Source organism: Nomascus leucogenys, chromosome 7b (assembly GCF_006542625.1).
Source record: "Nomascus leucogenys isolate Asia chromosome 7b, Asia_NLE_v1, whole genome shotgun sequence".
Lineage (NCBI taxonomy): Eukaryota > Metazoa > Chordata > Mammalia > Primates > Hylobatidae > Nomascus > Nomascus leucogenys.
In genome coordinates, this window is record NC_044387.1 from 45,597,623 (window position 1) to 45,621,672 (window position 24,050).

The following is a 24,050-nucleotide window of genomic DNA, read 5'->3' on the forward strand; positions in this document are numbered from 1 at the left end:
TTAGCAGGGCGTGGTGGTGAGCACCTGTAGTACCAGCTACTTGGGAGGCTGAGGTGGGAAGATTGCTTGAGCCCAGGAGGTCGAGACTGCAGTGAGCCGAGATTGCACCACTGCACTCTACCCTGGGCAACAGGGCGAGACTCTGTCTCAAAAAAAAGATGGCACAAAGTGTGATTGCACAGAGATTCCAAATGTCTCCCTGGCCATGGAAGTCAGAAGAGTGGTGCACAGTTTGCCCTGGCTGGGTGCAGATCTGGGGAGTATCAACAGTTCTCTGGTGGCACACTCAAGATTGGAGGCACGCGTGTCGTTCACTGTGATAGGGATTATACCTCAATTTAAACACCCCATGAAATAAGCAAGAGCTCTGAGCCTGTGCCTCAGGACCCTGCCCTGTTCTTTGGTTGGCCTGAATGCCTACTGCAGAGCACTTGGCAGGGACTTCTCCCTCACACGAATCAAAGCAGACTGACAGCACTTGCAGGATGTATGGTGACCCTAAGGGGCTTCTAAGGACGAACGCTGAGTTCTACTTCACAACAGGGGCTCCATCTCACACATGGCAGTCAGATCACTTCCTCGAAGGTCATGTCTGATGAGGAGGGCTGAAAGGAAGCTTGGAAAGAGCAAAGAGCAGAAGAGAAGGGCAGCGGGGACGTGGGATGAGTCACTTCTTAACATACAAGCAGTGCTTTCACCCAACCCCCAGAGCCCACCAACATAAGAAGTAAGGGGTACATAGGCTGGGAAGAACAGAAGTTCCAGGGGTAGGGGCCTTGCTGGTCCCCTGCCTTTGGCCCAGATGTCCCTCATTCCCCTTCAGCCCTCCAGCTCACACTTCACTCTTGTGTGAGCCCCTATCTCTCCCCCAGATTCATAGGCACAGAGCTCAGAGAAGCTGCTGGGGCCAAGGATTAAAAGTGAACAAATCCTGCCAAAGAGAAGGGCTAGTTAAAAAAAATTAAAATTAAAAAGACAGAAACAAATAAAAGGAAACCGAGCCCAGAAGGAGGAGGCCCCCAGGGAGTATGGGAAGACAGTATAAGTGAGAATGAACTGGTGAATCCCAGGGAAGAGGATGCCTGAGTGCTTTTACTGTCCTTGCAACTCTGTACATTTGAAATATTCTCAAAATAAAAACTTCAGGCCGGGTGCAATGGCTTACGCCTGTAATTCCAGCACTGTGGGAGGATGCGGCAGGCAGATCACCTGAGGTCAGAAGTTTGAGACCAGCTTGGCCAATATGGTGAAGCCCCATCTCTAATAAAAATACAAAAATTAGCCAGGTATGGTGGCGCAGGCCTGTAATCCCAGCTATTCAGGAGGCTGAGGCACAAGAATCACTTGAACTCAGAAGGCGGAGGTTGCAGTGAACCGAGGTCACGCCAGTGAGCCGAGGTCAGGCCACTGCACTCCAGCCTGAGCAACAGAGCGAGACTGTCTCAAGAAAAAAAAAAAAAAAACCCTCAAAATAAGGAGACAAGGCCGGGCACGGTGGCTCAAGCCTGTAATCCCAGCACTTTGGGAGGCCGAGGCGGGCGGATCACGAGGTCAGGAGATCGAGACCATCCTGGCTAACAGGGTGAAACCCCGTCTCTACTAAAAATACAAAAAATTAGCCGGGCGAGGTGGCGGGCGCCTATAATCCCAGCTACTCGGAGAGGCTGAGGCAGGAGAATAGCGTGAACCCCGGGGGGCGGAGCCTGCAGTGAGCCGAGATCGCGCCACTGCACTCCAGCCTGGGCGACAGCGAGACTCTGTCTCAAAAAAAAAAAAAAAAAAAATAAGGAGACATGGGGCTTGGAAAGAAGGTAAAGCGTCTTCTCCAAGGACTCACTGCCCTAAATAACAGAGTTATTGCACCTCAAGCTGCTTAACCCAATCACGGGGCCTCTATTAACAGCCCTGCACCCAGGCTAGAAAGAGTCATTACTAAAGTTGAGGCGAAACATCTCCCTTATGGGGTGATGGTTTAGAGGTAATTATGCCTTGGCCGCTATTCTATTCTCCTCTGTTCTCTAGCCTGTACTCCCCTTTGTCTTTAAATAAATGTCTCAGGGCCAGGCACAGTGGCTCACACCTGTAATCCCAGCACTTTGGGAGGCAGAGGCAGCAGATCGCTTGAGCCCAGGAGTTGGAGACCAGCCTGGACAACATGGCAAAACCCTGACTCTACAAAAAAATACACAAATTAGCCGGGCATGGAGGCACACACCTGTGGTCCCAGCTACTTGGGAGGCTGATGTGGGAGGATCGCTTGAGCCCAGGAGGTGGAGGTTGCAGTGAGCCACAATCACGCCACTGCACTTCAGCCTGAGTGACAGAGTGAGACCCTGCCAAATAAATAAACAAATAAATGCCTCAAAAAGAAAATCAACCATCACAAGCTGTGAGGGAAAAAAGTTCAAAATGAGAAGTTCAGAACGGTTTAGGTAGCACTGATGGACAAAACCATGGCAGGCTTTAATTAAAGCCAGCACTGCTTTCCACAACCCTACATATAATTATTATGTACTTCATCTAGGCCAAGATATTGTGCTAAGAACTACAAGAAACACAGAGCTGAGTCCAGGTCCCACACTCAAGCAATTTCCAGTGCTGTTGGCAAGGCAAAAAATACTTAAATCTGTTCAGTTCATGTCAGGATGCACTCAATGAGGGCTCTGGAGCCACCATAGGCTGAGCTAACCATCAGGGGTCATCTGGAGGGGATGAAGCCAAGGTCAAAGCTTCACCAGGGAAGAGGGTCACAGAGACAGAGGAAGAGCCAGCCACTACAGCATCCAGAGAGGGCATGCTGTGGCACAAAGCTCTCGTGCCAACATGAAGAAAGGTAACTTGGAAGGACAGTATCAAACTGAAAGGGAAAGGGTCTCAAGCTCCCTTGCAGGGATGGAAAGGATGGAATCATCCTGGGAAGGCTGGTCTGGCATTGAGGGCCCAGGTGAGAGAGGTCACCAAGCACGCCAGCCTGGGCAACAGAGCGAGACTCCATCTCAAACAAAGAAAAAATTAAAATCATTCATACCAGTTAAAGACATCTGTTTAATAAAACTCAGCCTGTACCACGCATCCTGCTTGGTAACAAGCGCTTGTCGATGTTGACGCATTATGGCAGTCCCTCACGTCAATGTCAATAGCAGCACAGAGCCCATCACCTGCAGCTACAACTCTAACCAAGCTCCCACTGTTGGTCTGTTTCACAAATCCCACTCCTGAGACAATGATGTGGCAATGAGCATCCTCATCACCATCAGGCTTGGAATACTTTCCTGATTGTGCCCTTGGAGGAAATGGACATTTTTTAAGGTACTGGGATAAACAGTATTGCCAAAAGGCCTTCCAGAAAAAAAAGGGATCTAATTTAAGTGCCCCCAGCTGAGCTGACTGGTTGCCTGCATCTTCCTGTGGTGTTTCTGCCATCTCTACCTGAGGTGAATGTCCCCTCAGGACAGCCCCCATCACCACAGCAGCTGAAATGGGCCTACAGCAGTACTCAGGAAACTGGCACTGGACAGATCTAGGAATCCCCCTGCTACAGCACTCCTGAGAGGCAGGAAATGATTGATTCAAGTTCCTGCCCTGACGAGTTCAGACTAGGAGGAGATGAGCCTTCAAACAAACCAAGTGCAACCTGGAAACTCCTCACGAAGCCTGTGAAAAGAGCAGCGGGGTGGGGGCAGTGAAAAGAGCAGGGTGGTGGGGGCAGCGGAAGGCCCAGTCTCCTTGGAGAACGGCTGCACTGCTCAGCCACGGAAAGGAAGGACCTTTTAGGCAGGCAAACAAACTGGACACACAGCAGGGAGCAAGAACTGAGATTGTCTGAGGATCCACTGCCAGCTTGGTGTGATGGAGCACAGGTCAAGGAACTGGCAGGCAGGTGCAGACACTGCACAAAGGATCAAGACTAAGAACAGAATCCACAGACAGTGGGCAGCCACTAAAACAGTCTGGGCATCAAAATAACTGGGGAGGGCCAGGCGTAGTGGCTCATGCCTGTAATCCAACACTTTGGGAGGCAAAGGCAGGAGGATCACTTGAGGCCAGGAGTTTAAGACCAGCCTGGGCAACAAACCAAGACCTGGTCTCTACCAAAAAAAAAAATAAGAAAATTAGCCAGCATGGTGGCACCTACCCTTAGTCCCAGCTACTTGGGAAGCTAAGGCAGGAAGATCACTTAAGCCCAGGAGTTGGAGGCTGCAGCGAGCTATGATCGTACTGCTGCACTCCAGCCTGGGTAACACAGCAAGACTCTTTCTCAGAAAATAGTAATAATGTGTGGAGGTCAAGTACATGAGACAAGAGTTGATAATCACTGAAGCAGAGTGGTGGGTATATGGACATAAGGGTCTTTATTCTATTTGGCTTTATGATTTAAATTTTTCATCTTGAATTTTTAAAAATTCATTAAGATTCCTTAAAATGTTTGCCCTCCAGATATTTAACAGAAATTACTGTCCCAAGGAATGCTTTAAAGGGGGCTAGTACCCCACAGCCCTGCCATGATAGTGGCAAGGAGATAATCACATAGTCATGGTCCTTCCTACCTCGGGATGCCCAGCATGGGTCCTTGACTGGCCACAGCCACAGCATCACAAACAGCAGTAATAGCTGGAAGACCTCTGGTCAGGGTGGATGTCAGGGCCTGCAACTGTGGTAGGCATGTGGAGTCACTTACAAAAGGGACCTGGTAGGGCTGGGGGTTAAGGTCTGGGGGGTACTGGTTGGCAGAGGCCAAAGATCAAAAGGGGCTTGCTAGCTGGCTCTTCCTCTGCTGTTAGGGTCCAAAAAACAAAAACAAAAAAAGGGGGTGTGTCTGTCTTGTCCTGCTGTGGTTCAGCAACATTCATTTATTTACTTATTTTTTATTATTATTATTTATTGAGACGGAGTTTCGCTCTTGTTGCCCAGGCTGGAGTGCAATGGCGTGATTGCGGCTCACCGCAACCTCCGCCTCCCAGGTTCAAGCAATTCTCCTGTCTCAGCCTCCTGAGTAGCTGGGATTATAGGCATGCACCACCATGCCCAGCTAATTTTGTATTTTTAGTAGAGATGGGGTTTCTCCATGTTGAGGCTGGTCTGGAACTCCTGACCTCAGGTGATCCACCCGCCTCAGCCTCCCACAGTGCTGGGATTACAGGCATGAGCCACCGCGCCCAACCTACTTATTTATTTTTTTTTTTTTTTTTTTTTTTTTTGAGACAGAGTCTCGCTCTGTCACCCAAGCTGGAGTGAAGTGGCGTGATCTTGATTCACTGCAACCTCCACCTCTCAGGTTCAAGCGATTCTCCTGCCTCAGCCTCCCAAGTAGCTGAGACTACAGTGTGCACCACTATGCCTGGCTAATTTTTGTATTTTTAGTAGAGACGGGGTTTTATTATGTTGGCCAGGTTGGTCTATATTTTTTTTTTTTTTGAGACTGAGTCTCGCTCTGTTGCCAGATTGGAGTGCAGTGGCGCGACCTTGGCTCATTGCAACCTCTGCCTCCCGGGTTTAAGCGATTCTTCTGCCTCAGCCTCCCCACCGGGACTACAGGTGCCCGCCACCATGCCCAGCTAATTTTTGTATTTTTAGTAGAGACGGGGTTTCACCATGTTGCCCAGGCTGGTCTCAAACTCCTGACCTCAAGCAATCCACCCACCTTAGCCTCCCAAAGTGCTAGGATTACAGGCGTCAGCCACTGTTCCCAGCCTTCATAAACTTTATTATGAGATTTTTTGGCGATTTTTTTTTTTTAGCTCATCAGCTATCATTAATGTTAGTGTATCTTATGTGTGGCCCAAAACAATTCTTCTTCCTACGTGGCCCAGGGAAGCCAAAAGACTGGACACCTCTGATTTACAACATGTAGAGTAACTCTAAGCAGCAGTGGCCTCTCCTCTAGGCCTCATTTTCCTCATCTTATAAATGGGAGTAAAATGTACATCTACTGACAAAGCAAGCATGAAGTGGGGATGAGTCAACATCTGTCAACTCCCGCAATAGGGCTTGGCATAGCATGCCTGCCGCATGTCAGCTGCTGTTGAGAAAGCCCTGAACTCCTGAGCAGATGACTGAGGGCTCAAGTCCCCTCAGGTCACTGTCACGACTGGCCTAGAGGCTCGACAACCACTTCCTATTTGCCCATCAGGAGCAGCCCTATGGGGCACTGGGGCTATGAATGTGAAGAGAGGGACAGACAGGGCCCCTAGCCTCAAAGAATGGACATTCTAGCAATAGGTTATACACAGACACCTATAAGCCAGTGCAGCCACTCAGGTGACAACCAGGCTATGAAGATGGAAAACAAGGGCTGGAACTGCATCAGAAGGGCACAGAGCTGTGAGTGGGAAAAGTCACAGAAAAAGCTCAGCCAAGGCTGACTCACTGGTTTCTGCCTATGGCAAGGACCATGACCCACAGGCAGAATCTGGGCTTGCAAGTTTAAGGGCACTCCCTATCCTTCTGAAGACCTCTCCAGACCCTTGGAAGTTGCTGTTCAGTTGTATGTTTTGTCCCCTGTGTTGTCTTACTTGGACCTCACGTCTCTCTGGAGGCTTCACTAGAAGAGGTGGCTGACCTGGCAGTTCCAGCTCCATTCCATGCTCCCCCTGAGCCCCTTCTGGCACTTCATCAGATACTGGACTGTCCTTCCCCAGCTGTGTCACCTCCCCTCTGTATTGTTTTGCCCAATGGACATCTATTTATTTCATCTTTATATGTGCAATCTGCTGTACAGAGGGGTGGGAGGGATAAAAGTCTCAAGAATAAGATGACAGAAAAATCAAAAAGAATTGAAAGAAAGTAGATGATAAGGTCCTTTTGTTCATTCACAGCTTAAATATTTTCTACAAATCTGTATGACAGGTGCAGCACTAGTCATTGCAGATGCACGCTTGTTCTCTGAGAGCTTACAACCCAGAGACAGGCTCAACATTAACCCAGCAATCTCATGAGGAAGGTCCAAGCCCCAGAAAGGCCAGTTAAATTGGTTCTAAGGGTGGCTTATCCTGCAGTTTCTGCAGGGAGAGTAGATGTTCAATAAAGAGTCAACAAAGGCAAGCATGGTGGCTCACACCTGTAATCCCAGCCCTTTGGGAGGCCGAGGCAGGTGGATCGCTTGAGCCCAGGAGATCAAGACCAGCCTGGGAGACATGGTGAAACCCTGTCTCTTACACAAAATACAAAAATTAGCTGGGCCTGGTGGCATGCGTCTGTAGTACCAGCTACTTGGGAATGCTGAGGTGGGAGGATCGCTTAAGCCCGGGAGGCAGAGGTTGCAGTGGGCCAAGATCATGCCACTGCACTCCAACCTGAGGGAGAGAGCAAGATTCTGTCTCAAAAAAAAAAAAAAAAAAAAGCCAACATGAACCTACTAACAATTTCCCAACTACCGTCCCCACAGGCTCCAATAAGGGTCATCAATTTCCCTAACCAGGCTTGGGGTATCAGGGTATCATCTTCATTCTCCAAGACTATAGAATCTCCTACTCCTGCAAGGGCACAGGAGGTGGTGGCAGGGAGCTCACCACTGAGTCCCAAGACCTCTGCAAAGGCTTGTACAGAGGTCTCTTCATTTTTCCCTTCTACCATATCTGTAAAACAGATTGGCTTCCTACCATTTCATTGATGAGGGATATGATTAAAAAAGGCTCGGCCAGGTGCTGTGGCTCATGCCTGTAATCCCAATACCTTGGGAGGCCGAGGCAGGTGGGTCATGAGGTTGGGAGTTCAAGACCAGCCTGACCAAGATGGTGAAACCCCGTCTCTACTAAAAATACAAAAATTAGCCAGGTGTGGTGGCGGGTGCCTGTAATCCCAGCTACTCAGGAGGCTGAGGCAGAGAACTGCTTGAAGCCGGGAGGTGGAGGTTGCAGTGAGCCGAGATCGCACCACTGCACTCCACCCTGGGGCCACAGGGTGAGACTCCGTCTCCAAAAAAAAAAAAAAAAAGAAAGGCTAACAAGTGTAACAAGTGGAGAAAGCAGGGGATCCAGAGCTTCACAGTGTACACTCGTTCAGGTAAAGAATACCACTGCATTGGAGAATCACTTGAGTCCAGGAGTTTGAGGCTGCAGTGAGCTATGATCATACCACCTGCACTCCAGCCCAAGTGACAAAGCAAGACCCTGTCTCTTTAAAAAATAAAAAAATAGGCCGGGCGCGGTGGCTCACGCCTGTAATCCTAGCACTTTGGGAGGCCGAGGCGGGTGGATCACGAGGTCAGGAGATCGAGACCATCCTGGCTAACACGGTGAAACCCCGTCTCTACTAAAAATACAAAAAATTAGCCGGGCGTGGTGGCGGGCGCCTGTAGTCCCAACTACTCGGGAGGCTGAGGCAGGAGAATGGCGTGAACCCTGGGGGGCGGAGCCTGCAGTGAGCCGAGATCGCGCCATTGCACTCCAGCCTGGACGACAGCGAGACTCTGTCTCAAAAAAACAAATAAAAATAAAAAAATAAAGAATGCCACTGTAATACAAGAGGTGACCCGGCCAGGTGCGGTGGCTCACGCCTGTAATCTCAGCACTTTGGGAGGCTGAGGCGGGTGGATCACAAGGTCAGGAGTTCGAGACCAACCTGACCAACATGGTGAAACCCCGCCTCTACTAAAAATACAAAAATTAGCTGGGCTTGGTGGTGCGTGCCTGTAACCTCAGCTACTCGGGAGGCTGAGGCAGGAGAATGGCGTGAACCTGGGAGGCGGAGCTTGCAGTGAGCTGAGATTGTGACACTGCACTCCAGCCTGGGCAACAGAGTGAGACTCCATCTCAAAAAAAAAAAAAAAGAGGTGACTCACACAGCCCCCAAGAAAATACTATTCCACTCCTCAACAAGTGTGTTGTATACCAGGTATCAAGCTTCATACGTATGAGGTCCTATGGGAAACTAAAAAGGGCTGAGATAAAACATATCAGAGGCGGTGACCAACTTTAGATCAAGCAGGGAAGGATCCTCTGAGTATCTGATACTGAGCAGACACCTAAAAGAAGGAGCTAGTCATGAATACAGAGGTGGGGAGGAGTCTACTCATTTTTGAATACCTTAAACACTTGATAATAAATTGGTTAAAAAGAAAGAGCTCAGGGGCCAGGCATAGGGGCTCACATCTGTAATCCCAGTGCTTTGGAAGGCTAGTAGGGAGGATCATCTGAACCCAGGAGTTCAAGACCAGTCTGGGCAACATGGTGAAACCTCATCTCTACAAAAAACATAAAAATCAGTCAGGCGTGGTGGTGTGTGCCCGTAGTCTCAGCTACTCAGAAGGCTACGGTGGGAGGATGGTTTGAGCCTGGGAGGTCAAGGCTGCAACAAGCTATCATCATACCACTGCACTCTAACCTGGGCCACAGAGCAAGATCTTGTCTCAAAAAAAAAAAAAAAAAAAAAAAAAAGCTTACAATGTTCAAGAAGCTGAAAGACCAGAGAGGTCAGAACAGCATAGGGGTAGGAGAAGAGGTGACTACACCAGGTCAGGGTGAGGGGCTGGGAGGGTGGGACATCTGGAGTCTTATTCTAATGCTAAGAGAAGTCACCGATTGTTCTGCAGCAGGGCAGTGGCTACACTTTAGGCCTCACCCTCACTTGTGCTGTTTGGGGAAGAAGGATGGGACTGAAGAGAACAGGAGACCACAGCCCAGAATGGGCCCAGATGAGGTGGTGGAGGGCTAAGAGGCTGAATTGGAGAGTCATAGCCAGCTGTCTGGTCATAGCCAGCCTCAACTCAAAATCCCTTTTTCTCAGTGGGAGCCAGGAGACTAGACTATATACCAGCTTATGCGCTGGGGCATTGTTCCCTAGGCTCCTGGTAGAGACAGGTAACTAACCATCAGATGTCTTCTCCTCTGTCAAAACTTAGAATGCTTTCTTTTTTTTTTTTGAGACAGGGTCTTGTTCTGTGGCCCAGGTTGGAGTGCAGTAGTGTGAACGTAGCTCACTGCAGCCTCGACCTCCCAGGCTCAAGCCATCCCCCCGCCTCAGCCACCAGAGTAGCTGGGACTACGGGTGCACACCACCACACCCAGCTGATTGTTGTATTTTTTTATGTTACCTAGGCTGGTCTCAAACTCCTGGACTCAAGCAGTCCCAGATCTCAGCCTCCCAGGGTGCCGGGATTACAGGTGTGAGCCACAGTGCCACAAGCAAGACACTTTCTCTATCCCTTCATCAACTATGAATTACTTGGGTACAAAGCATTTCCCAAAATGGCCTAATTTAAACAACAGTGTAAAAACATGGGAGGAAGTTAAGAATTAAAGGTATGTCCAGAATTCTAATGCAAATCTTTTTTTAACCCTATGAGCACAATAAATCAAGGCACCAAGAATCACGACTTTCAATATGAACCCTAGAGAGAAAGTGAACCCTAGAGAGAAAACAGACAAATCTGAGAACTGAGAACACCCACATCACCTAGGCAAGGCAACCTTTGCAACTGCTCCTCCCGGCTGTGGTAGGAGAATGCCCATCTCGTGCCTAATCCCTAGAACTTGTGAATATGCTACATTACATGGCAAAAGGAATTCTGCAGATGTAATTAAAATTACAAACTTTAAAATAAAGAGATTATCCTGGCTTCTCTGAGTGCACTAAACCTAATCTGAGCCCTGAAAAGCAGGATATTTTCTCTAGCTGAAATCAGACAGATGTGGCAGAAGAACTGGCCCTCGCTGGAGGGAGACACACAAAAAGCATGAGAAAGAATTCGGGCAGCTTCTGGGAACAAAGACTGACTCCTGGCTAACAGCCAGTAAGGAAAGAGGGCACCTCAGTCCTACAAGCTCAAGGAACTGAATATGGCCAACAGCATAAATGGGCTTGCAAGCAGGTTCCACCCCAGGGCATTCAGTAAGAAATGCACTCTGCCAACGTCTTGATTTCAGCCTTGATAGACCTTGATAGCAGAAGACCTAGTGGAACCTACCTGGACCTCTGACCTACAGAAACTACCAGATGATAAATGTGTGTTTTCTTTGTTTGTTTGTTTTTGAGACGGAGTCTCGCTCTGTCACCAGGCGGGAAATCAGTGGCGTGATCTCGGCTCACTGCAACCTCCGCCTCCCGGGTTCAAGCAATTCTCCTGCCTCAGACTCCTGAGTAGCTGAGACTACAGGTGTGCGCCATCACACCCAGCTAATTTTTGTATTTTTAGTAGAGATAGGGTTTCACCGTGTTGGCCAGGACAGGTCTCAGTCTCTTGACCTCATGATCCGCCTGGCTCAGTCTCCCAAAGTGCTGGGATTACAGGCGTGAGCCACCACTCCCGGCCAAAGGTGTGTTGTTTTAAGATGCTAAACTTGTGGTAATTCGTTAGAGCAGCAACAGAAAAATACACAAACAGCAATCTCGAAAAAAACAAAGAACTCAATTCTCCCAGAAGCAAAATAAAGCTGAGTTATGAAGTATCCAGTCACTCTCAACACCCATAAACTCCTCAATCACCCTCCCAGCCCTCTAACACTTCCCCTACCCCCATTTTCTTTGATGACAACTCACCCTTCCAGTTCTTCATTCTGGGCTTTCCCAAAGAAGAACCCTTGCCCTGGGGACTTTTCTTGCAGGAACCCTGAAGTGGGATATCTCTCAAGATTTCACCTACAGATAACTATAGTGTATCAGTAAAACACTGTTCACTGATTGTGCAATATCCCCAGAAATATCCCAAGGCTATTCTTCCCAAAGCCCATAGCTACTAACTCTACAGTCCCTACTCTTTCCACTGTACTGAAAGGTTTCCCAGCATTCAGCCCGGCTTCCTTCCTTCCACAATGCTTCACCCCACACCCCACCCCCCTCCATCCAGTTAGTCATCAAGAATTGTCTACATTCCCTTTCCTCTGGAATCTGTCTTCCTCTTTCAGTTTCTACCACTGTCTAATGCAGGCCTTTATAATCTCCCGTCCGACTAGGTCATGCCACAATCATTTTACGGAGTAATGTGGCAGGCAGTGAGCTAGCGGTGAGAATACAAGGATGAAAAAGGACAGGTTCCCCACTCCCTCCAAATGTTCAAACTCTCTTAATAGCTTAACTGGTCTCTCTTCTCTGTCCTGTATTCATCTCCAGGGACTCTAGGGATGTTCCCAACACTGGCATTTCACTACTCCAAAGAATGCCACATGCCAAACACAGGCTCAATTCCTTAGCACAACACCCCCACTAAAGTGCTCACCCTCATTCCATCATCTCTTGGGCTTTCTTACTCCTCCAGCCCCAGAACTCTCAGACTACAAGGTCCTCCCTCCACGCAGTAAATGCTCATGTTTCCTAACTCCTCAGCTTGGAATGGTGGCTATTTACCCTCCTACTTGTCTTTCTAGGACTCAATTTATTTGTCACCTACTCACTAGACTGCCCCTGGTCTGCTCAAGTTAACCGCCGCTTCGCAAGAAACCCCTGCAGTATACACATTACAGACTGACAAGACTGCACTGTGATGGTTCCTTTACCGACAATGCCATCCCTCAGGAAAGGGGCTGTGCCTCAGGCAAATCTGTAGCAAACACAACACGCCAATAAGCTCAGTTAAAAACTGCTAATAGAAACAAGCAGTCGGTGGTAAGGGGCTAGAGTTCCTCTGAGCGGGGCCACTGACCCCAGCTCTTCACTCTCTCCTCCAGAAACGACGATCGCTTCCTGACAGCGGCTTCCTGCCATCCTTTGGCAAAGTCCACATTCCTTCGGGGGGGGGTCACCCTTAGATCCTCCGTCCCACCGCCCACACCCCAAACATCTACCTTCTTCCCAATCTCATCTTACATCCACCCTCCTCCCATCACTTTCTTTCACCGTTGATGCGCTTTTCTGGAAGAGACCACGAAGCACCCAGCCCTGCTAAACCCACTACAGGCGGCTGCCTCTCTCCCTTTCCCTATTCAGTGTGGTTCAAAAAGCGGGGGAAAGTCTGCACCCAAAGCACACAAATGACGAATGAGAAAGCTCAAGACGATGATTCATAAGCCAGGGCTCGTTGGTTTGCAGAGCTCGGCCCCAGGAAAGCAAACGAGCGGTCCATGTCGGGAACGGAGGGGACAGACAGGGGAGGCCCGCGCCCTGGGACCCACGCAAGTCCCCGGCGCCTTCTGTCTCCCGGCGCCCTAGGTTTCTCACGGGTCCGGCCCTGGCCTCGCCCGCCACGCGAAAGAGGAAGGCCCCGCAATCCAGCCCCCTGCCCCGACCACTACTCACATTTGACTGACCAGCTTCTGCCGGAAGGCGGTGCTCCGCCAGTCGGTCTCTTGCCCCGAAACGTCCATGCCTGTTCCCCAGCTCCCGCCGCCCGTATCCCGCTCGGCCGCCACCGCCGCCGCCTCAGTCACAGAGCCAGGCCCAAACCCGGAAGCCGTCCGCAGTGCCTCGGCCGAGCCGGAAGTGAAGGGGCGCTTGTGGGAAATGGAGTCTCGCGCACAGGCCTGTGGGAAATGAAGTTCCCCGCCGGGGACGAAGCGGTCTCAGTTCCGCCCGGCTGGGAGACACACGCCCCTCTTCCAGTGCAGCTGTAGGACACGGCAGGTGCTCCCGCAGCAGGCCCGCGCCTGACCGCCTGCGTTTTCTGCGACTCTTCAGTGTGCTGGCCTTATCTAGTCCCTGAGATCCAGACCCTCCGGGATGCCGGGCCAAGCTACCATCTATCTATAGTAATGCTAGGGAGAGAGTGTTTATTTATCAAATATGTGTGGGTACCTACTGTGTGCCAGTGCAACGTGATCTGCGATCTGCTTTCATGCAACTGCCTGCTAGCGCCGCATCCGAAGAGCGACCAGATGGACTCTCATCACCGCTTCACTCTTCGATTTTTTGAATCTCACATCTCACCAATGGCTGTATTTGGGGGTTGGGGATGTGAGGCCCCTAAACCACGTTTATTAATTTTTAGACATGGGCTTTCCCCTTTGACCAGCAGCCATGTCCCGTTCATGGAGAACTCAGCCTAGCTAGTTGCTGGAGGCCAGATGTCAAACGAATTTGGTAGGTGAAGGTGAGCGAGCTGAAGGTGAGATGAGGGGTTATGGGGGCCTGAGAATACTTTTAGGAATGTAAAAGTTCTGCCTCCTTGGAACTATGGGGCCTTTATCTGTTACCCTGGGGAGGGAGGTGATGTGAGGAAAATCTGGAACCCAAGTGGTCCATAAGCACCAGGTGGACACCAACCAACATGGGCCTCAGAGTGTGGACTGGCACCTACTGAAGCCTAAGTGCCAGGCCCCTGCTAGGCACTGTACACCCCTTACACTCCTTGTTACTGTGCCCCAGACAGGAGGTTAAGGGTGGTAGAGAGTGGGTGGGAGAGGAGTGAGCATTCTCCCCAAAGAGGCCTCTCTTGACAACAGAGTTTCAGGTCTTGTGTTGATGTGAGAGCTGTTCATGTTTTCAAACGTTTTCTGCTCTAATACTCCCAAAATTGTTTTTTGTTTTTTTTTTTTGAGATAGAATTTAGCCCTTGTTGGCCAGGCTGGAGTGCAATGGCGCCATCTTGGCTCACTGCAACCTCTGCCTCCCGGGTTCAAGCAGTTCTCCCACCTCAGCCTCCCCAGTAGCTGGGATTACAAGCATACCCCACCATGCCTGGCTAATTTTTGTATTTTTAGTAGAGACAGGGTTTCACCACGTTGGCCAGGCTGGTCTCGAACTCCTGACCTCAGGTGATCCACCTACCTTGGCCTCCCAAAGTACTGGGATTACAGGCATGAGCCACCGTGCCTGGTGGCAAAACTAATTTTTTTTTTTGAGATGGAGTCTCCCCCTGTTGCCCAGACTGGAGTGCTGTGGTGCCATCTCGGCTCACTGCAACCTCTGCCTCCCGGGTTCAAGTGATTCTCCTGCCTCAGCCTCCCGAGTAGCTGGGATTACAGGTGCCTGCCACCAAGCCCGGCTAATTTTTTGTATCCTTAGTAGAGACAGGGTTTCACCATCTTGGCTGGGCTGAAAACTAATTTTTAAAAACTCTATCTAGAGTGATCATCTTGTCCGGGGTTGCCCAGGACATCTAAGGTTTTAGTGTTTTTTTCCTTGTTTTTTTTTTTTTTTTTTTTGAGGCAGAGTCTCGCTCTCTCGCCCAAGCTGGAGTGCAGTGGCACGATCTCGGCTCACCGCATCCTCCGCCTCTCGGGTTCAAGTGATTCTCCTGCCTCAGCCTCCTGAGTAGCTGGGATTACAAGCACCTGGCACCACATCTGGCTAATTTTTGTATTTTTGGTGGAGACAGGGTTTCACCATGTTGGCCAGGATGTTCTTGATCTCCTGACCTGGTGATCCACCCGCCTTGGCCTCCCAAAGTGTTGGGATTACAGGCGTGAGCCACCGCGCCCAGCCTTGTTTTGTTTTTTGTCTTGAGACAGAGTCTCGCTAGGTCTGCCAGGCTTGAGTGCAGTGGCGCGATCTCCGCTTACTGCAGTCTCTGCCATCCCAGGTTCAAGTGATTCTCATGCCTCAGCCTCCCCAGTAGCTGGGACTACAGGTGTGCGCCACCACGCCCGACTCATTTTTGTATTTTATTTTATTTTTTTTTTAGTAAAGATGGGGTTTCACCTTGTTGCCCAGGCTGGTCTTGAACTCCTGACAGGTGATCTGCCTGCCTCGGCCTCCCAAAGTGCTGGGATTACCGGTGTGAGCCACCGTGCCCAGCCCCAGGTTTAAGTTTTGAAAGTCCTGTGTTCTGGCTGGGCATGGTGGCTCATGCCTGTAATCCAAGCACTTTGGGAGGCCGAGGCAGGTGGATCACCTGAGGTCAGGAGTTCGAGACCAGCCTGGCCAACATAGTGAAACCCCGTCTCTACTAAAAATACAAAAGTAGCCGGGCATGGTGGTGCGTGCCTGTAATCCCAGCTACTCGGGAGGCTGAGGCACGAGAATCACTTGAACCCAGGAGGTAAAGGTTGCAGTGAGCTGAGATCATGCCATTGCACTGCAGCCTGGGCAACAAGAGCAAAACCGTCTCAAAAAAACAAACAAACAAATGAACATGTTAATAGGATACTTAGGACAACCCTCCCCCTTCTGCACTGTGGTTGATGGAGCCTCAGACACATAATTCACAGACACAGACAGAGAGGGGCCTGGAACTTTGCCAGGAGTTTGTCATCACAATAAAATTGAGTGACTATTCCCTTTGCTGTTTTCCCCAGAGCTCTTTTTCTACTTGTCCCTGCATTGGGTTGGTGGTGCCCAGGGCAGTGATCCCTGGTGAGAGTCTGAATGGGTGACCTGGAAAGGTGGACCAAGGAAAGTTAAGAGGCCACGGGAAGGTTGATCCTGAAGTGGACTTGCCCTCTCTTGACACTGTAGACCCTCCTGGGATCCCCCGTCTGGATGTTGGTGGTTTAGATGTCTGAGAATAAGTGATGGAGGAAGCCGAGGGTATGCAGAGGCCAGACCTGCATCCCACACTATGTTCTGGGGATCCTCATCTCGGGGGAGATCCTCACTGCTCATATGGCCATGTCTGTAGCCTGCGGGTTCCTGCAGGCTACCATGCCAAGGCTGGTTCCACTCAAAGGCCACATATTTCCTGGACACCATTCTGGGCTCTGCAGGAGGTAGGAGCTGGAAGCTTCCCAGGCAGCTCAAGCTTTCCCCTAGAGAGCTTAGCACGAGCCCTGCGAGCCTGTGGCTGTCTTCCTACAGTCTCCCTCCAATCTTCCTCCTTGCTTTGGCACTCAGTCCCTGGGAGGTGGTGACCTGTCCCACCTTCCATCCTAGCACCAGCCAGATGTAACTCCTCTGTGTGTTTGGCCTGGAGCCTGTAATCACTTATGTATGTAGAGGTAGGGCGAGAGTGGTTATTGTTTCTTTTTTTTTTTTTTTTTTGAGATGCAGTCTTGCTCTGTTGCCCAGGCTGGAGTGCAGTGGTGCAATCTCGGCTCATTGCAACCTCCACCTCCCAGGTTCAAGCAATTCTCCTGCCTCAGCCTCCCGAGTAGATGGGACTACAGGAGCGTGCTGCCATGCCTGGCTAATTTTTTGTATTTTAGTAGAGACAGGGTTTCACCGTGTTGCCCAGGCTGATCTCGAACTCCTGAGCTCAGGCAATCTGCCCACCTCGGCCTCCCAAAGTGTTGGGATTACAGGCGTGAGCCACCATGCCTGGCAGTTATTGTTTCTAAAAGCCATGCATGGTAGAAACTTTAGAAATGCCCAAACAGTATGAATCTCATCATCCAGAGGCAGCATTGTCAATATTTTGATAAATTTTCTTGTCCTCTCTGTTTGTTTAAAAACTGTAATGGGGGCCAGGCACAGTGGTGCACACCTGTAATCCCAGCACTTTGGGAGGCCGAGATGGGCGGATCACCTGAGGTCAGGAGTTCGAGAGCACTCTGGGCAACATGGTGAAACCCCCTTTCTACTAAAAATACAAAAATTAGCTGGGCGTGGTAGCTCATGTCTGTAATCCCAGCTACTTGGGAGGCTGAAGCAGGAGGATCGCTTGAACCCAGGAGGCGGAGCTTGCAGTGAGCCGAGATGGCACCACTGCACTCAAGCATGGGTAACAGAGTGAGACTCCATCTCAAAACAGAAAACCGAAAAACCAAAAAAAAAAAAATGTAATGGATCATGCCGTAGATGCCATTTGGATCCTGTGTTGTAAACCTAATGTTAGTGCCTAAGCATTTTCATAAGTATTAATTTATTATTAACTAAAATTTTCATTAAAATTTAATTGTAATTTTGATTATAGAATTACATCATGGGTAAATCTATATACAACCAAATGTAACAGATTTAAAAGGCAATTTTAAGGCCGAGTGGGCCTGGTGGCTCATGCCTGTAATCCTAGCACTTTGGGAGGCTAAGGTGGGCGGATCACCTGAGGTCAGGAGTTTGAGACCAGCCTGGGAAAATGGTGAAACCCCCATCTCTACTAAAAATACAAAAATTAGCTGGGCGTGGGGGCGCGTGCCTGTAGAGGCAATAAAATTGCTTGAATCCAGGAGGTAGAGGTTGCAGTGAGCCGAGATTGCACCAGGGCCTGGTGCCACTCCAGCCTGGGTGACAGAGCAAGACTCCATCTCAAAAAAAGAAAAAAAAAACAGACAATTTTAAGACCAGTATCATATGTCATCTCTATGAATCTCTCACGTCTTGCTCACTCCAACATTCTTGGACATGTAAGTTGACAGTGTCATCTTGGTGCACAGTTTTAGAAATTGTCCTGAATCTAGCCTTTAGAAATGTATCCTGAGGCTGGACGCAGTGGCTCATGCCTGTAATCCTGGCACTTTGGGGGTCTGAGGCAGGCAGAGCACTTAAGGTCAGGAGTTTGAGACCAGCCTGGCCAACAATGCCAAACCCCATCTCTACTAAAAATAGAAAAAGTAGCCAGGTGTTGTGGCACATGCTTGTAATCCCAGCTACTCAGGAGGTTGAGGCAGGAGGAGGATCACCTGAACCCTGGAGGGGGAGGCTGCAGCGAGCAGAGATGGAGCCACTGCACTCCAAGCCTGGGCGACGGTGTGAAACTCCGTTTCCAAAAAAAAAGAAAAATAAAAGAAATGCATCCTGGGTCTGTCCATCCACTGGTGCTGATATGGTTTGGCTGTGTCCACACTGAAATCTCAACTTGAATTGTATCTCCCAGAATTCCCAGGTGTTATGGGAGGGACCCAGGGGGAGGTAATTGAATCAAGTGGCAGGTCTTTCCCAAAAGTAAGTCTCATAAGATCTGATGGGTTTATCGGGGTTTCCGCTTTTGCTTCTTCCTCATTTTCTCTGGCCCTCACCGTGTTAAGAAGTGCTTTTCACCTCCCGCCATGATTCTGAGGCCTCCCCAGCCATGAGGGACTGTAAGTCCAATTTAACCTCTTTTACTTCCCAGTCTTGGGTATGTCTTTATCAGCAGCGTGAAGACAGAATAATACAGGTGCTGTCACGGCGGATGTTGCTTGCCAGTCAGGTGCTCCTGGACTCTAGTCTCACCATCCTGTCCTAGCTACTCGTGCACATGAAAGTGCTCATCCAGGTGGGATATGAGCCTTTTCCCCCAACAGGACAAAATATTTTGGGGTGGCAAGTATGTTAGCTTCCTGGTTTCTTTCGTTATGCTCTGAACTTTGCCAGCATTGACAGGAGGTGTGGGTTGTTCACAGGCTAAACTCCATGACTGCATTCGGGGGTCCTTGGAACTGTGGTCCGTGGTGAAGTTTTACAGCATTACCAGGAGTGTGACAAGGGTGAGGAGTTAGGACCTGGATATGAACAGAAAGAAATCTCGTCTTCCTTTGACCAAATTATCAAGGGAACAACTCAAGAGATGATCGCTTGTTCTGCTGCTGCCCTCATCACGTCCCTTCCATGTGTTCACTCTGAGATCTATGGCACAATTCACTGGGAGAGAATCCAAGTTCTGTGGACTTTGTGACACCATACTAACCATTTATCAGGAAGAGGGTGTCCTAGGATTTTTCCCAGGTCTTGTTCCTCACCTCCTAGGTGACTTTGTGGCTGTGTGACTCACTAGCCTACCACCTTGTTGATACCCATGCAATGGACAGTGGGGTTTCTACCATGAATGAAACGAAGAGTTATTCTCAAGCTGTCACGGGATTTTTTTGCCAGTATGTTGACCTATCCTTTTGTGCTTGTCTCCAATCTTATGGCTGTCAACAACTGTGGTCTTGCTGGTGGACGCCCTCCTTACTCCCCAATATATACTTCTTGGATAGATTGCTGAGGCATGCTACAAAGAAAGGAAATATGAGCCCAGGAAATAGCTTGTTTTTCCAGAGACAAGCCCTTTGGGAAGAGAAGACTTATTATTTTTTTTTTTCTTTTTGAGATGGAGTCTCGCTCTGTCGCCCAGGCTGGAGTGCAGTGGCGCAATCTCGGCTCACTGCAAGCTCCGCCTCCCGGGTTCACCCCATTCTCCTGCCTCAGCCTCTCCGAGTAGCTGGGACTACAGGCGCCCGCCACCACGCCCGGCTAATTTTTTGTATTTTTAGTAGAGACGGGGTTTCACCGTGGTCTCGATCTCCTGACCTCGTGATCCGCCCGCCTCGGCCTCCCAAAGTGCTGGGATTACAAGCGTGAGCCACCGCGCCCGGCCAGGAAGAGAAGACTTATTGTTGTGACCTGAGAATGTTAATTTGAAGATGTGGGGCAGGGACTGTGACATTTCTATAGTTTCAGATGCACAGGATTATGGGAAAGAATGTTGATTTGTATATAATTTGGCATGCTTTCTAAATAATCATTTACTCTTGGGGAAAAACAGAAATGCATCCTGGGTTTCAGGGACAAACACATTAAGGCTCTTTATATAATTTCACACATTACAGATATTACAGGATAATTTTTAAAATAGGAGGCAGAGGTGGGAGGATTGCCTGAGCTCAGGAGTTGGAGGCTGCAGTGAGCTATGATTTCACCACTGCACTCCAACCTGGGTGACAATGAGACCCCATCTGAGGGAAAAAAAATCAAAAATAGGTAAAACTGTAACTCTTATACTAACTCATGTTAAAAAACAAGGTTTCACCTGGGCCACAAAGCAAGACCTTATCTCTACAAAAAAATAAAATTAGCCAGATGTGGTGGCACACATCTGTAGTCCCAGCTACTCGGGAGGCTGAGGTGGGAGGATCACTTGAGCCCAGGAAGTTGAGGCTGCAGAGAGCTGAGATCGCCCCTGCACTCCAGCTTCAGTGACAAAGCAAGGCCCTGTCTCAAAAAACAAAAACAAAAACAGAAATTCCTCCCCTTTTTTTTTTAAGAGACGGAGTCTCGCTCTCCCACCCAGGCTGGAGTGCAGTGGCACGATCTCGGCTCACTGCAAGCTCTGCCTCCTGGGTTCATGCCATTCTCCTGCCTCAGCCTCCCAAGTAACTGGGATTACAGGCGCCCGCCACCACGCCTGGCTAATTTTTTATATTTTTAGTGGAGATGGGGTTTCACCGTGTTAGCCAGGATGGTCTCAATCTCCTGACCTCGTGATCTGCCCACCTCTGCCTCCCAAAGTGCTGGGATTACAGGTGTGAGCCACCACGCCCGGCCCTCTTGTTTTTTTAACTTCCATGCATCAAGCAATTCATGTTAGTTTGTTTGTTTTGAGACGGAGTCTCACTGCCACCCAAGCTGGAGTGCAGTGGTGCCATCTTGGCTCACTGCAACCTCCACCTCCCGGGTTCAAGCAATTCTTCTGCCTCAGCCTCCCAAGTAACTGAGATTACAGGCGCACGCCAGCATACTTGGCTAATTTTTTGTATTTTTAGTGGAGATGGGGTTTCACCATGTTGGCTAGGCTGGTCTCGAACTCCTGACCTCAAATGATCCACCTGCCTCGGTCTCCCAAAGTGCTGGATTACAGGCATGGGCCACTGCGCCCAGCCATGCAATTCATTTTTTTTTTTTTTTTTTTGAGAGGAAGTCTCACTCTGTTGCCTGGGCTGGAGTGCAGCAGTGCAATCTTGGCTCATTGCAACCTCCGCCTCCCAGGCTGAAGCAATTCTCCTGCCTCAGACGCCCAAGTAGCTGGGATTACAGGCATGTACCACCATGCCCAACTAATTTTTTTTTTTTTTTTTTTTGAGATGGAGGCTTGCACTGTCTCCCAGGCTGGAGTGCAGTGGCATGATCTTGGCTCACTGCAACCTCCACCTCCCAGGTTCAAGTGATTCTCCTGCCTCAGCCTCCCAAGTAGCTGGGATTACAGGTGCCCGCCACCACACCCGGCCTTACTTTTCTATTTTTAGTAGAGACCAGGTTTCACCATATTGGCCAGGCTGGTCTTAAACTCCTGACCTCAGGTGATCCACCTGCCTCGGCCTCCCAAACTGCTGGGACTACAGGGGTGAGCCCAGCCGCAATTCATTTTTATTGCACATTTTGCTCTTAGGTTGGATTGATAGTTTTATTATCTTTACCATTTAGTAGCGATAACATAAAACTTGTTTGACTAGTCCGTCAATTTTCTTTTTTTTCTTTTCTGAAACGGAGTCTCGCTCTGTCGCCCAGGCTGGAGTGCAGTGGCATGATCTCAGCTCACTGCAAGCTCCACCTCCCGGGTTCACGCCATTCTGCTGCCTCAGCCTCCCAAGTAGCTGGGGACTACAGGCGCATGCTGCCACGCCTGGCTAATTTTTTGTATTTTTAGTAGAGACGGGGTTTTGCCGTGTTAGCCAGGATGGTCTCGATCTCCTGACCTCGTGACATGCCTGCCTTGGCCTCCCAAAGTGCTGGGACTACAGGCCTGAGCCACTGCACCCAGCCTAGTCCATCAATTTTCAAACTAGCTTTATTTACTAAAGAATATTCTAGATCATGTAAACTAAAAAGCATTTGGATTAGTTTCTATTCTTCTTAAATTTTTGGTAATATTTAGCTTGTATGAATGCTCATTTACCTCCCTCTAAGACCAATAATCCTTTTAAGACACCACAGACAAAAGAGACATCTTCAAAGGAGGGTACAATTTGAATAGAACTCCTTTAAGGGATTTAAAAAATTTAGGCTGGGAGCGGTGACTCATGCCTGTAATCCCAGGACTTTGGGAGGCCGAGGTGGGTGGATCACTAGGTCAAGAGATCGAGACCATCCTGGCCAACATGGTGAAACCTCGTCTCTACTAAAAATACAAAAATTAGCTGGGCATGGCGGCTCGCACCTGTAGTCCCAGCTACTCAGGAAGCTGAGGCAGGAGAATCGTTTGAACCTGGGAGGTGGAGGTTGCAGTAAGCTGAGATTGTGCCACTGCACTCCAGCCTGGTGACAGAGTGAGACTCCATCTCAAAAACAAATAATTCACTTAGTAATACTGAATATGGAGACAGAAAAAATATTATATATAATATTCAAACATACATACATAGATATACACAAATATAAACACATAAACGTAAAAACACAAAGATCTTATAGCTTTCATTCCAAAATGGTAGTCGGGCCGGGCGCGGTGGCTCACGCTTGTAATCTCAGCACTTTGGGAGGCCAAGGTGGGCGGATCACGAGGTCAGGAGATCGAGATCACGGTGAAACCCCGTCTCTACTAAAAATACAAAAAATTAGCTGGGCGTGGTGGCGGGCGCCTGTAGTCCCAGCTACTTGGAGAGGCTGAGGCAGGAGAATGGCGTGAACCCGGGAGGCGGAGCTTGCGGTGAGCCAAGATTGCGCCACTGCACTCCAGCCTGGGCGACACAGCGAGACTCCGTCTCAAAAAAAAAAAAAAAAAAAAAAGAACCAAAATGGTAGTCGTCAGTAAAACACAGTAATACAAACTCACTGGTTCTCTCTCTCTCTCTCTCTCTATATATATATCTATATAGTATACATACATATATATATAGTATACATACATATATATACATACATATATATTTTTTGAGATGGAGTCTTCTTGCTGTCGCCAGGCTGGTGCAGTGGTGCAATCTCCGCTCACTGCAACCTCTGCCTCCTGGGTTTAAGCGATTCTCCTGCCTCAGCCTCCCAAGTAGCTGGGACTACAGGCGAGTGCCACCACACCTGACTAATTTTTTTTGTATTATTAGGAAAGACGGGGTTTCACCATATTGGCCAGGCTGGTCTCGAAATCCTGACCTTGTGATCTGCCCGCCTCGGCCTCCCAAAGTGTTGGGATTACAGGCGTGAGCCACCATACCTGGCCCCAAAAAAAGACTTTTAAAAGAGTTTTCATTTGCCCAGTTTCCAAACAGTTTCATTTTTTCTCTTTTTATCCTTAGGTGGTTGTTTTTGCAGGATTTTGAGTCCCTTTAGGGGAGGGAGCCCTAATGTTTAAGTGACTGAAGTGCTGAAGTGGAAAAAGTTCTAGCAGGTTGGATGGAGGGCCAGAGTGGCCTGAATGGGGACATATCAAAGGAATCAAGGAAACTGGAGAAAATATCAAAGGTGGCAAAAGGAGGAAGGGAGAGCAGAAGCAAATGGAAAGGAGAAATCTCAGAGGGGCCTGTTTGGGGAGACTGCAAGTTTCCCAAAGAAGCCAATGAAGTTGTCCTTTATCCTTAGCAAAAATCATGGCAATGCAGAAAGGAAGCAGGAGGCAGAGCTGATAGAGGGCAGGGACTCCGGAAGAGGGGCTTCAGGGGACCGAGAAGACCCCAGGGGAGAAGCAGGATCCAATAGAC

At 49.2% G+C, this 24,050-nt stretch overlaps 1 protein-coding gene and 2 pseudogenes across 3 annotated transcripts in view; 1 reads left to right on the forward strand and 2 right to left on the reverse strand.

Annotated features, from left to right (window-relative positions):
* MED15 (mediator complex subunit 15) overlaps positions 1-14,451 on the reverse strand; it is an 86,376-nt gene extending 71,925 nt beyond the window's left edge. For all 3 annotated transcript variants that reach the window (XM_030815798.1, XM_004092973.2, XM_030815799.1), the window contains exon 1: positions 13,168-14,451. In XM_030815798.1, coding sequence (XP_030671658.1) covers positions 13,168-13,235 — 68 coding nt within the window. In that variant the 5' untranslated portion in view covers positions 13,236-14,451. The remainder of the gene's footprint in view (positions 1-13,167) is intronic.
* Positions 1-24,050, reverse strand: part of LOC100596141 — a 240,503-nt pseudogene that overhangs the window by 103,719 nt on the left and 112,734 nt on the right.
* Positions 18,409-20,332, forward strand: LOC115836109 (annotated as a pseudogene).